This window comes from Notamacropus eugenii, chromosome 5 (genome assembly GCF_028372415.1).
Source record: "Notamacropus eugenii isolate mMacEug1 chromosome 5, mMacEug1.pri_v2, whole genome shotgun sequence".
NCBI classification, from domain to species: Eukaryota; Metazoa; Chordata; class Mammalia; order Diprotodontia; family Macropodidae; genus Notamacropus; species Notamacropus eugenii.
In genome coordinates this window covers 437259493-437273974 of record NC_092876.1, presented here as the reverse complement: position 1 = coordinate 437273974, position 14482 = coordinate 437259493, and the positions used below count along the sequence as shown (strand labels likewise).

Sequence of the window (14482 nt, the reverse complement as noted above, 5' to 3'; positions counted from 1 at the left end):
TCAATTTAAGCCGAGGGATCAATGTATAGTGCCCTCAATGGTCCATAGAGGCTTTATTCTGAAATGAAAAGTTGAGAGTTTAGTTGCAGTGACTCTAAGCCATCAGTTAGGAAAATTTCTAACATTTAGGCAGATGTTAGACCCTCTGCTTAATTTTTCATTTATATCGATCTTGAGTTAACCCTCGACCTTTTTGTGATGGATGTTAAATTCAGTTTATTGGAAGCATTTAGGTAAAGAAGCAGCAGCTTTGTAGTATAATGTCTATAGATAGAAAAGCACCAGGGAAACAGCTGGGAAAAGAACTGGCCTTTTTGTCGGGGGGGGGGGGCAGATTTCCCTCAGCCCATATCTGTTCTGAGGTGCCTACAATGGTGACTCTCCTAGATATGCCCCTTCTCTGCCACAGCTTAGTCTTCTCTTTGCTCTGCAAGGGTGAGCTGGAATGTAGTACTTACACTACCTTCTCGAATGAGTATAGTTCTAACTAGCTTGGTAATTTATAGTTAACCACTGGGTGTGGCCAAGTTTCCTCCGTCTATTCCAGCAATTCTTGTGCAAGGTCACTACAAGTCAAAAGACTTTTTTCAGACATAGTCTAAAGTATAACAATTTTGGTGTGTGGCTGAGGGGGAAGTGAAGGTGGTACTCCTGGCTATTGTCATTGACAGTCCAGGAGGCAAGAGTATCTGAAGGGACTTCCCCATGTGTATTGAAGTTCTCAGGAATAAGAGTAGGGTTGGGGGACGAGAAGTCTATGTCAGGAATTGAACTACAAAGAAAACTGAGGATGACATCTCTCGAGAGAGAGAGAAAGGAGGATTTTATGGGTGTTACATAGGTGGATAGAAAAAGTTTCAAAAGAGACTGGTCAAGGTGAAAAGGAGCTAGAAATAGCACTGGGGAGTGCTGAATATGTTCACTATTCTACCTGGCTCAGAGTGTTAGGGAATATAAGATGGATGCTCAGTTTTGGAGAAGAAGCTAAGCTATCTTCAGGAGAAAACCAGGTTTCAGCTAACAGTGGAACTTGTTTAACAGCAAAGCAGTGGTGGCTTCAGAGAGTCTAATAAGAAAGGAGACAGGGCATTGCAGGGAAAGTCTGAACAGGACAGAGATAAGAGCATAAGGCCAGGTAGTAGAGAGATGGGACTTTGCCTTAGAGATGGTGACTTTTGAATCTTAGGGATTGGGTTGGGAGGAGGTGTCCAAATTAATACAAAAGGCCTGCAGAATGATCGTGTGCAGCCAGAACCAGATTCAAATACAATTGGGGGATGTCTAGCAAAATAAATAAAATCACAATAAAACAGAGATGATGTTAATTTGTGGTTTTTCTAAACCAATATGTAGAGTTCAGGGATCCATTTCAATTTGAATTTGAGATGGCTGGAGAAGATCATGAGGTAGGATTATGCCAGCCATGTGACTAAGTAATAGCCAGTAGAGAGAAGTTTATGGCCTAAACCTTTTTATAATTATTATTGGTATGAAAGAGCTTCAGGGGAAGAGAGGACTGACAGTTACTACTCCAGGAAATATCTTCTGAGATAAAGGATGCTTCTGTAGTCCTTTTCTCCAGGTCTAGCCCCCTCAGATATTTTCATTTGATCTGAATGGTGGAGATAATTATGGCTAGAATTTTTTGAGTCCTCTGAGGCTAGTTAAGTGCTGTGGGCCCAAAGGAAAAGCCAGGTGATCCCAAAGATATTCAATACTTTGATTTTCTACTGGAGCTCTAGCATTAGCCATATGACTGGTGAAGTACCATCTCAGCAATTAAATTCTAGTCTCAGATCTCTAATTTCATCCTTCTATGACTATGTTCTCCCCTTAAAAGCCCCCCCCCCCCCAATAAAATAACCACTACAAATAGTAGTACCTGGATTACAACACAAAGAGGTAGCAGCCAGAGCCAACCAAGCCATTCCCAGCCCTGATCCTCACTGGTGAGAACGAAGTCAACAATTCTTCCAGTTATCAGGAGATACCCTTAAGTTTTCTGTAACTAGTTAGTCTTAGAAGTTAAGCTAATTAAAAAAAAACAATCTTGGATTTTAAATAAAAAGAAGAAGAGAAAGAGAGCATAACTTCTTTTGTGAAGCTTATTGGAGATCCAAAAATAAAACCTAACTTTCCTCACAAGTTCAATCACCACTGTTTCCATTTTTGATGGAAGGATTGGATGGGAGCAAGGCTGGAAAGGGAAAAAGAGGACATTTACTACCTACCTCTCCATCCCCAAGAAATAAGCCATTCTGCCAACTAAAACCTAAACTAGACTAAGTATTTGGGGACAGAGACTATGTCAGAGTCAGAGCGGGGCAGAACAAACATGAAAATGACAATAAGTATAGGAATTTGAAATGGCTAAAGGCATATGGAACCTTCTCTCATCTGGTGGGTTCGGTGATTTGTTTTTTCTCCCCCAGATACCTGCTTCCTGATACCACCAAAGCCACCAAGCACAAAACCCCCGTAATCAAAAAGAACATTAACCCCCAGTGGAATCATACTTTCCTGTTTAGTGGCCTGAATCCCCAAGAGATAAACAATGTTTGCCTAGAATTGACAGTCTGGGACAAAGAGGCTCTCTCTAGTAACGTATTTCTTGGAGGCGTTCGATTGAACTCTGGCACTGGTAAGTGACTGGTTAAGAATGGCCAGTGTCCTTATTCTGCTCCATGAGTTGGTATAGGATGGTGGGATAGTTGCCAGTTCTGTAGTTTTCAGGATTTTAAGAAAGCTCCCTCTAAATGAAAATCTTGTCTTTGCCCACTAATGTTGAAAGTTCCCTTGGGTCAGCATAGTTAGAGGGAAAATGTGGGGAGAGGAGCGGTAAGTGGAGGGTTTAGGTGGGACTATGTACTAGAAACTGGCCCAGGATGATTCCACCCATGTTCATGCTGAGGACAATGGCAAGGAGATCCTGACTGACTCCATCAGTGCTGAAGAAGAGGTAAGGTGAACAGGTAGTGATGAGTTATAGGGATGGTGGGAGGGGAGCACAAGGAATTAGGAGAGTTGCTAGATATTTCTTCCTTGTCTCTATGTGTATATACACACATATACACACACACACACACACATATATACATATACACACATGCATATACATATACACACATACATATATATGTACGTGTGTGTGTGTATATATATATATAGGGCTGTATGGTATCAAGAGTAAGAGAGTTAAATTGAGTCATTTTAGACTTAGACTTAGGTTTGAATGTCTCCTCTGCAGCTTACTGATTACATATGACTGGTTAGATCACAATCTCCCAGGGCTGACTTTAATCAGAGACCTTGGATTTGAATCCCACAACTGATACTATCTATTGTGACCTTGAACAAGTCACTTAACCTCTCAGTAGCCCAGTCTCCCCATTTATAAAATGAGGGTATTGGTCTCAATAAGTCCTTAAGGTCTTCTCTAATTCTCCAGCCATCATTCTTTGAGAGGAATGGAGTTGAACACAAATGGGGAAATCTTCATGAGTTATCTGTGTGGCTTCTCACTGTGTCACTGCCAAATCAGAATACAGGTCTTGCCCAAAAAGTCAAGAAAAAGAGCCAGAAGTAAGAATATTCAGGTATTGAATAGAAACTTCCCTAGCTTCCAGTTCTACAGCCCATTGTCCTTTTAGAGAGATGATCCAGAACACAAATTGTAAATCTTGCTGAGCAAACAACCACACAGTACAAGTGCCTTAGAAGGAAAGACTTTATTTCCCCCTAAAAATTATATCAAGTGGGCAAAATAGTGGCAAGAAGCAATTAGAAGACCATTGTTCTGGCAATAAGACCTTTAGATGACTGATAAGTTACTGATCGGCACAGTGTGAAAGTTGACCCTCTTCCATTTTTCAGGTATAAGTCATGGGAAGGAGGTGGATTGGATGGATTCTCAGGGTGAAGAACAGCACCTCTGGCAGAAGATGGCAAACAGTCCTGGGGTGTCTGTCGAAGGAATATTGATGCTGAGATCTAGCATGGGAAAACGTAGACCCTAAGAGGAGACTGATTCTGTCTAAAGATGTCTCTAACTGCCAGCCTGGCCTCTGGTCTCCTAATCTCCAGAAAATAGCAAGCCTGATTTGTGTTCCACTAGCATTTTGCACTTATGGATATTGGGAGAGACAAGGAAAGAAACCCATGTTTGGGTGTTTTTGTTGTGTGACTTATACAACCCATATATCTAAATGTCCTTTACATGATCCTATTGTGTGAACATCAAGCGCCTTCTTTTCATCTTTTATTGTTGAAGAGCAACTCATCCTTGGGCTTCCCACACTGGGAGATTCAAGGAAAGTGACAAAAGGTCATATGAAACTAGGGTGTAGCTATGAGGTTCCCAACCTTTTCCTGATGAGGATCTAATCTTGATTTCCCCCAAGTCTTAGAAGAATTACCTGAGGGTGGAAAGGCAAAGGCTACTGAATTTAACTGGCATGGTTACTTAGGGAAGAAGATGTTGACCACCTTCCCCTCTCCACTGGGTATTCCCATGAAGTAAAAGAAGGGCTGGCAGCCCTTAAAAGTCTTACACCAAAAGTCAGACTGGTAGGTTGTGATGAACCTGTTAGTGACCCCTGGCACAAATCGGTTTGTTATCTATACTAACTCCAAAAGAGCCTAAAATGATATCGAGACACCTTTGCCCTTTTGTATACATTTATTTTCTAGCAATGACTTCCTTATTAAATGAAAAGAATCTTTACTATCTCTTCTGCCCCACAGAACAAACACAGGTATTTGCCATGGCCCTTTCCACCTCCTTCTGCATTCTTAAATCTTTGGACATTACCCCCAGGACAGATCCTGTGAGACTGATTGTGGATTGATCAGGCATTAAACATCATTGAGTTCTGAAACTTTAGAGCAGAAAGTGACCTCTGTGGCCATCTGGTCCATCTTACAGATGAGTAATTCAGGGGCAGAGGAGGGACCAGAACCCAGGGATTCTGGGACAAAGGACAATCCAGAGCTTTTCCCACTATACCAACTGGCATCAGAGAATGATACAGCAGGGAGGTAGGTGGGTGAGTCCAGTTGTTTGAATTCTAAAAAGACATGAATGTTGAGATCTTCAGGAGTCTTCAGATCTTCAGAAATGTCCACCGGCCTCTTGTCACCTTTGCATTCAACACCATGCAAGCTTCTTTAAGAGCAGAGACTATTTCATTTTGTCTTCATTTCCCAACATCTACACATTGTATCTGACACATAGTAGATAGTCAATAAATACATGTTGATTGATTAATTTGTCTGGTTTGGGGGAAGGGTGGAAGGGGAAGAGAATTCGCATTTATTAAGTGCCTACAATGTGCCAGGCACTGGGCTAAGCACTTCACAAATATTATTTCATTCAATCCTCACAACAATCCTAGGAGAGAGGTGCTATTGTTACCCCCATTTTACAGCTGAGAAAACTGAGGCAAACAGAAGTTCAGTGACTTGCCTGGGGGGACACAGAAAATATCCAAGGCTCCATTTGGATTTCGGTCTTCTCCAGCTCTCTATCCCCTGTGCCGCCTAGGTGCCTTACACGAAGTAACGTAGAGTTCTTATGCCCTGTGGCAATAGGGATATTAAAAGAATACAGATATAAAATTTTAGGAAGGAATGGTAGTTGCAAAATACAGGGATCTATTTTTATAGAGCAGGAAATACATTAACAAAGATCAGCCTTAAAGGATGAAAATGAAAAATCTGTGTGAATACCAGCTAATCAGAGCCCTTGTTTATTCTGTGGTTAGTGCTATGAATCTAAGCTCTCTTAGGGATACCTTTGTGCCAAGTATTTTATTGCCAAAAGTAGAGGATGAGAAGGTGTGTGTGAAAGTACATAGATGCCTGACCTTGAAGTTACAAAGACCTGCTTTCCCATCCTGACTGTGACATCCACTGGCTGTCATAGCGTGACCACAACAAGACATTGAAGCAGTGTCCCAAAACTATGAGTTATAGAGAAGTTTACTGATCTGCATCTGTGAAGGGAATGCTTATACCAGGAGTTCTCTACTCTGGTCAACTTAGAGGTCTGGACCAAAGAAAAACACTCATGGATTATCTTAATACATATGAAAGATGTGTGTGTACATGTGTGTGTGACATCACGAGAAAAAAAGTCCTTTCCCAGATACAACTTCAGCAAAAGCAGTGCTTGTCCAACAGAAAAAGAACTGGCTGAAATGTCAAGATACCAGGGTCCTAGTCCCACCTCTTTCCAGCTACAAGACAGTCAAGTCACATCCTTCTTTTTCCTCGGTTTGTTTACCCATATAATGGGGAGAATAACACTTACCCTTCCTTTGTTGGACTCCAATGGCTATGAGGTACTTCAAAAAATAGAGTCCATGCTGTACATATAAGATAGTGTTATTAATTTGGCAAAGGCTAGAATGATTGTCAGACCCACTCCAAAAAGTTATTTAACCTTCATGTTCCTGACTCAGCATTGAGAATATATTTAAGAAAGTAACTGATAATATTTAAGATAATAATGTCCTGAGCAACATCTTCCAAAGACATATCTCTTGCATCTGGAAGATATGCCAGCCTGCCCAACCTAATTTGTTTATTGGGTTTTCTAATTAGTTCACCTCCCTACCTCTTCATTAAAGCTAAAGAAAATATAATAAAGGAAATCTATTCATTAATTTCTACATAAGGAAGAATGATAAAGATAAGCTACTTTCAGACTTGATTCAAGTTATGTAGATTTTTACTGGAATTTTTAGAATAGGGTGGAATCTACTGGTTGGTAGACAACTTCAAATTACGCAAATGGAATTATCTCATTCTATAGAGATAGGAGGAGGCAACTAGATGGCTCAGTGGATGGGAAGCTAGGCCTGGAGTCAGGAAGACCTGTGTTCAAATCTGGCTTCAGACACTTACTAACTGTGTGATCTTGGGCAAGTCACTTCACCTCTGTTTGCCTTAACCTCCTGGAGAATGAAATGGCAAGCCACTCTAGCAGATCTTCACCAAGAAAACTCCATGGACATAGATCATGAAGTCAGACATGACTAAGCATGAACATAGGAATAGAAAAGGACTTGCTGTAAAATGCATAATATTGCTTTCTCATACCTATGTGGCAAGTAGGCAGGGAACATTAAAACTTAAATTAAGCCCACAAGAAAGCTTTGTGAGCCATAGCCATAAGTGGAGATGCTTCTGTATTGTGATGTTTATAAAATATCACTCAGTAGGTTTCTCTGTGCCAAGAAAATTTGTCAGCTTTCTCCAACATTGTCTTTAAATATATTTGGGAACTATGTATACTACCATAGATCTGAAGATCAATCTGTCAATTACTTTCAAAAAATAGAGCCCAGTAGGAGGCACTGGGAGTCAGTGGAGCTGCAGAATATCTGTGTTGGAATCTTGCTACCGTATTACTTTACTAAAGTATTAATGCCTACTACCAGGCATTGTACTGGGCATTATGAATACAAACAAAATGAAAATCTCCAGGGACTTACCTTAGAGAAGGGGAGAAAAAGGAGGACCAGAATCACAATATGTTGGGGGTGGAAGCTCAATTCCATGTGGACAGTCTCGGGCGGGTAAAGGTGGGAACTTCTAAATCTTAGAGTTCTCATGAGGCCCCCCAGGAAACAGCAGGGAATCGAGGAGTGAGACCGAGCTATCTCGTGTATTTCCGCCTCTTCCCGTGAGAATGTGATGGGAGAGGCATCCCCGCCCTCGAGACTGGCCCGGATCTGGGCACACCTATTGTTATCTAACAGGCACGGTATTCAGGTGCAAACTACGTGGCCAGAGAGCTTAATTAGGGTCAGGAAAGCCTGAAGGCGCTCTTAGCGCGGGAGGGGCCCTTACAGAACAGAAGGCGCCTCTTCCCTTTTCCTCTCTTCGCTCTTCTCTCTCCCCTCTCTCCCCACTTCCACTTCTGCTTTCATTCTCTCACTGTAAGATCTTTGCCTCCTTGGGAGATTTCTCTCTCCCTCCTAAGGAAGAGTTCCCCCCGCACATGTAACCGAGACCCTGAATAAAGCCTAACCCTTGTTCGACTCCGGAAAGTCTCTTCTCTCATACGTTTATCCGGTTTGGCCAGCCGAAGACCTGTGATAGGTAAGGTAAGACTCGGGTAGCCCTCAGGCCTCTAGGCCTGGCAACAATATGTCAGAGCTTGGAAAGATTTTAGTCATCTAATTCAGTCCCCTTATTTTACAGAGGATGATAGTGGAATCCTGGGAGATTAAGTAAATTGTCTTTAACATTGCAAGATTCCAACAGATATTCTGCTACTCCAATGACTCTCAGTGTCTCCTATTGGGCTCTATTTTTTTGAAAGTAATTGACAGATTGATCTTCAGATCTATGGCAGTCTACATAGTTGCCAAATATTTAAAAACAATATTGGAGAAAGTTGGCAAATGTGAAGAATAGAAATTATCTATTTTGATGGGACATTACATTAGATATGAAAGGCAATATGACGTAGTGGAGAGAAAGCCAGCCTGGGAGTCAGGAAAAACTGGAATCAAGGTCCCCTTCTGACAATTCCTGTGGCCCTGGGCATATCATGTAAACTCTCCACATAGCACTCCTATTTAGGGACTATCTCCAGCATCCTGATCTGTATCTTGCCCCTGGACCCAAATGGCTCCAGAGGAGAAAACGAGACTGGTGACCTTGCACAGCCCTTCCTCACTTAAATCCAATTCACTTGCAAGTCATATCATCATCTTCCTGATGTCATGGTCCTCTTCAAGAATGAAAGACAGACAACAATATGTAACCCCTCAGGGACAGAGACAATATTTTAAGACCACAAGCTGCAGTGGCTGATCTGCACTGGAGTAAGATTTCCTTAACAGAAGTTCCTAAACCACTGAAATCACAGGACCAGATCAACCCCACCACACCCCACAAATTAGATTTTGAACGTAGTCCTTTTATCTGTCCTAACTCCTTGGTTGGGCTTACCGGAAAGTATATAATTAGACTAGAAGCCATCAGGTTCAAATCCCTAGTGTAACATGAGGAAACTGAAGTGACTTGTTTACAGTGACATAGGGAATTAGCATTAGAGGGGGCATTTAAACCCAGGTCCTTTCATTCCCCAGGCAGGACTCATTCCATTGTGCTACCAGGCTGTCTGTGCCCTCTGTAAACTACTGTAAGATCAGATCATGACATCTGACTTTTTCATGGATAAGATCTAAATAAGCTTCTTAATACAGTGCATCAGACTCCTAGAAGTAGAATTATGACAGAGATGACCTGAGGCTTATTTTGAAATTGTGTACTCATTTTTTTTGCTCCCTTTTCATATTGAATCAATCCATCAGCGAGCAAGCATTTGTGAATCAGACAGATCTACGGAAGAGCAGTCAGGTTAAAGGCAATGTTGTCAGATTTAAAAGCATATTTTTTTCAAATGTCCTTTCTGGTAACTTAGAAATACCTTATCCAACCTGTAAGCCTTGCTTTAAAAGGAAGGCAACATTTCACAACTTACAGTATTTCTGTCATTCAAATTGTCCCTTTGAATGTCATGTTCCCATAAGCATTAAAAACAAAGACATCTTTTGAAAATCAAATTTGATTCCTTCAACATCTTTTTCCATTAAAAAAAATTAACTCTTGGAATATATGATCCACCAACCCCTAATTTCTCTTTCAATGAATGAATAAATCCTGTATCTGGCTCATTCACAGTAATATAAATTTTTGGTCAAAACATCTATGTAAAGACTGCTATGCATAGTGCTGTATGTGCTAAAGGGAAAGAATGTAGAAGAAATATAAATGGTCTTCAGTTTTAAGCACAATATAGTCCTGAAGCCTGCATTTTTTAAAACACGCTGTTCTAATGCAGGAACTTGATCATGAAACTACTTTTGAAAGTAGCAAGAAAACAGATGTGCATTTTATCAGGCAACATCAAGTAAACAAAGTTATGAACATGAATCATTGAAAAGTGGAGAAGATATATAGGTCTATGTACAGGCTACATGTGTGTACTATGTGATGGTGGCAGTACATGAGAGAATACTAACTTTTGATCAGGTTAAGATTTGTGAGTATGAAGAAGTAATCATAATTAAGCATTTGTTAAACTACAAATTTTAATCTTAGTTGTCACTGAAATTTATTATTTTGTTTGACCTAGTAATGATTCATATTACAGAAAGTGTTTCACTTGATGAAAGGGCAAATATGACAGAAGTACGTGAAAAGAATCTGGTTATATAAAGTGTTCTCTTCTACATTTTATACTGACTGTGTGGCCTGAACAAAGTCGTGATCCCTCTCTCTGCCTCGGTCTTCTGTCTTTACTTGATGGATATTTAATTCCCCAATAACATGAAAGTTGTTATATCTTCTGTGGAGTAATATTGTTTGGATGAATAATTCCTATCTTAAAGCTGCAAACACAGGTAGAAAGTGATACATCTAGCTAGAAACCCATAAACTCAAAAAGTTGAAAAATTATAATGGCTGGCTTCCAGCAACATGGAATAGTGAGAAATTTTGAGAAAACCCAACTTCTCAGTATCTATCTCTTGAATAACTGTAGAAATGTTACAAACATACACACATAGAAAAAGGAAATTCCAAAAACAAATTTTAAAAGTCTCTCAAAACACAGAAAGTAACAAAGAAATAGACAAAAGAAATTCCAATTAGATGAATAGATATCATGCAACAAAGGAAACAAAAGCAAAGATTCCAGATGGAAAACAGAATACATTAATATCAACAATAGTCTATAAAACTAAAATTATTCAAAGGTACAGTCATATAAATAATATGCATACTGAAGTAAAGAAAAAAAAACAAAATTGAAAATAATAAAATTCAATAGCCTGGATATATCAGTGGAGAATATAAATTAAACAGTAGACTAACTGAGAAATAGAATTATTTTTTCTGAAAGATAGACTGCTAGAAACAGTGAAAGAAACAACAAAAATGAACAAAAAAACTATCCAATTAGAAAAATGCTTGCAAGCTTCATATGCAAGGTGATAAATCTTGATGACAAGTTTAAAGAAAAAATTTAGAGTTAAGACGACTCACAATAAAAATGTAGAGAGAATCTGACCACTGTATTTTAGAAAATAGTGCATGAGAAGTTCTCCAGATTGATTATAATTAAAGGATAGAATACAGACTGACATAATTCAGAGGACACTATCAGGCAGAGCCTTAGAAAACTCACTCAGAAATGTTATCTAACTTGAAAGCTCCACAACAAAGAGAAAATTATTTTTAGAAAGAATGAAGAAGGGGGGGGAATTATGTGACAAAAGGCATCGATATGAATTATAGGATTTTTTACAAAATGTAAAAAACAGCAAAAATGACTGGAACATGGTTTTGTTTTTCCCCAAAATCAAAGAAAATTGAATTTCACTTCTAAACATGTATTTAATAAAAGTTAACATCCTTTTAAGATAAAAATATGGTCATTTAAATGCCAGGAAAAATATCAATACTTTGTTCGAGTGGAAGTGCTTAGTACAGCTTATGACATACCTAACAACACAGCATTGCTCTAGAGTATAAAACCCAAAGAGAACTTTATAATCAAGAACTCTTAGTCCCTAATTTCATACATGTGAGGATAATAAAACAATAAAATATTTAATTTAATGTCTATATAATTATAACAGAATTTTTCTACCTCTTCATTATTAGCAACAGATGTGTGCTCATTGTGTGCATTTTACAAAGTGAGATGACTTTGACCATCAGAATACAAAGATCTTTTAGAAACTCTGAAGTCACAAAGACAGTTAGAAAATCATAACTGTATCCAGAAATCTATAAACACAACCAGAAATATGGCAATTTGTCCAGAAAGCTACAGAAAATTATAGAAAGCTATAAATCTAGCCATAGATATACAAAATTTGAAGCATGGCTAGAAAACTAGAAATCTGTTCAGAAAACTAAAAATACATTTAGAAAGCTTCAAACATGGCTAGAAAGGGCTGGATAAGGTTAAAAGGTACAGAGATAGATAGAAACCTGTAAAACTAAGGCTCTAGAAGACTTGTAATACAATTAGAAAACTGAGCATTGCTAGAAACCCAGAGACCTTGCTATGAAAGCTATAAGTAAACACTGATTGGTTTCTATTAATATCACTAGAAATAATCTGAAAAGCTGAAAATATAACCATTTAGGAACAAGTGATGCTAGTAGGTTGACAATCTAGTCAGAACACTGTAAAGAGGTAATTTACCATTCTGGGGGCATCCATTGCTTAGAAATACACCCTAATGGTATTTGAAGTACCTCATTCTTCAGTATTTCAGTGGATGGTATCTCTGAACATATTGACATGTCTTCACCCCCAATGATGCCTATCACCACCCACTCACTTTCTGCCCCTTTGTTACTCTTGCCCACATCCTCCCGTAAATCCTTGGCAAGGGGGTGTCAACTCAAAGTACTAAAACTGCTAGATCCTTTGACATTTCATGAATAGCAGGGAAGACATGCAAAGTGGTCATTGGTTACCCTTCATTCTTGCCACCTGACAAATCCATTCTCATTGGGTGATGTTCTTTCTGGTGCTTCTCATATGTAGTCCTTCAACGGTACTATACTACAGCCCACTACATCCACCATATACCTTCATATTGCCTTTTGGGCGACCCAAGACTGTAAATCTTCTGAGACTGTAGTAGTAAATGACAACATGACCAAAAGAATATCAATACATGCATCCAGGTCATCTCTATTGAAAGTATGAGGAAGGAAGGGCAAGCTTTTGTGAATGATATTAAAGAACAGCCCTCATGTCATTTCATTCGATGACATACTGATTCTATTAAGTGAAACATACAACAGGGAAATTTATGTTCACCAAAGTAATATACTAGACCTTTTGACTCTTTAACCTTTTAAACTCTTTAGAATTTATTAAACTGTTTCTTAGGGCTCTTGTTTCTGCATTCAAAGGAGGAAGAAGAGTATATTTTAAATAATATGTATTATTAATAAAGGGAAATATTTGAGTTGGATAAAAGCATTTTTCTTCCATTCATTATTTTAATAAAAGGGATTCATCGCCACCTTCCCTTTTTCCTTGTTATTCAGATAGAACAGAGCTTGACAGAAGGCATTATAATAATTTAAATTATAATAATTGAAATAATTATAAAATAATAATTAAAAGAGAAACAGCAGATAGTTTGCTACTAAATAAATGCCTCTTAAGAGGGAAGAGAAACACATATCTGGTTGAAACTGAATCAGTCAAAAAACTATTCTTTAAGTTCATTTTTCAGGAGTTGACTATTTTTATTCCAAATTTTTTATTGATGCTTCAGTTATATACCTCACTCTCCAATGAAACCTCTGTTGAGAAAGAAAAGGAAAAGGAGGAGGAGGAGAAAAAGGAGAAGAAGAAAGAGAAGAAGAAGAGGAGAAAGAAGAAGCAGAGGAAGAAGAAGGAGGAGAATAACAAGAAGGAGAAGGAGAAGAAGGAGGAGGAGGAAAAGAAGAAGAGAAAGAAGAAGAAGGAAAAGAAGCATCAACAAGCACAGTGCCCTGCTCTTTCCATTTCAGTCACAGACTTACAGGATCTGTATCTCCAAGAGAATTTCACCGATAAGGAAGGCTCCGTGACTTGCCAACACCACCTAGACAGCAAATATGAAAGCTCGACCCCTGCCCAGGTCCTCTGACTCCGTTCTTCTCTAAGGTCATTGTGCTTTTTTAAAGATAAGCTTTTTTGGTTCAATCCGTTCATACTGATGAAGCCAACCATGACACTTGTTTTTAAATTAACACCATTGGGAAACAATGATCAAATTTATCTCTTTCATTAAGCAAAGTAGAGGCATTGCTGTAAAAGCTAGAAGACTGAGAAAAAGGAAAAATTAGAGCATTTCACGATTCATTTTTAATCGCAGTGCTGACCCTGTCCCTCTTCTTGAGTCACACTTGGATGCAGATTCTCTTTACTGCAGGGCTGCACTGAAATAGTTGACAATTTTTCAGAGACATTTATGTCTCTTAGTAGGATCATAGGATGCAGGGATGGAAGAAATTTTAAAGATCAACCTGTCCAGTCCCTTCACTTTATAGATAAAGAGTTATTTTTATTTATTTATTTATTTATTATTAATTATTTTAAGAATCCTTTGTGAAGAATAGTCTGTCACCTTATACTTGTGTTTTATATTCCAGGCCACAACAAAAAATAACAATAAACTTGCTGATTGGGCAAAATGTTGTCTGGTTTTGAGCATTGGAGAATTAAGGGAATTGTGGTCATTCTACTCTTTGTCCAGCTCAGTCTTGGAGTCTTTGTCTCCATCCTGGCTTTGCTCTAGGCTAGTGACCTTGCCACTGTTCTTATTGGTGGCACTGAGCACTTGGCATTTTATGAACAGAAAATGTGAGTGGTGCCAAACCACCTGCTTCTTGTGGAATAAAAGAAGTGACAGCTACGGCCAGAGATGTGGCCCATGGGAGCCTG

The 14482-nt window shown here is 38.9% G+C and overlaps 1 protein-coding gene across 3 annotated transcripts in view; it reads left to right on the top strand.

Moving 5' to 3' along the window:
- Positions 1-5262, top strand: part of SYTL5 (synaptotagmin like 5) — a 238839-nt gene extending 233577 nt beyond the window's left edge. For all 3 annotated transcript variants that reach the window (XM_072615179.1, XM_072615178.1, XM_072615180.1), the window contains 2 exons: positions 2433-2641; positions 3874-5262. In XM_072615179.1, the coding sequence (XP_072471280.1) occupies positions 2433-2641; positions 3874-4016 (352 nt within the window). In that variant the 3' untranslated portion in view covers positions 4017-5262. The remainder of the gene's footprint in view (positions 1-2432; positions 2642-3873) is intronic.
- Positions 5263-14482: the final 9220 nt, after the last annotated feature.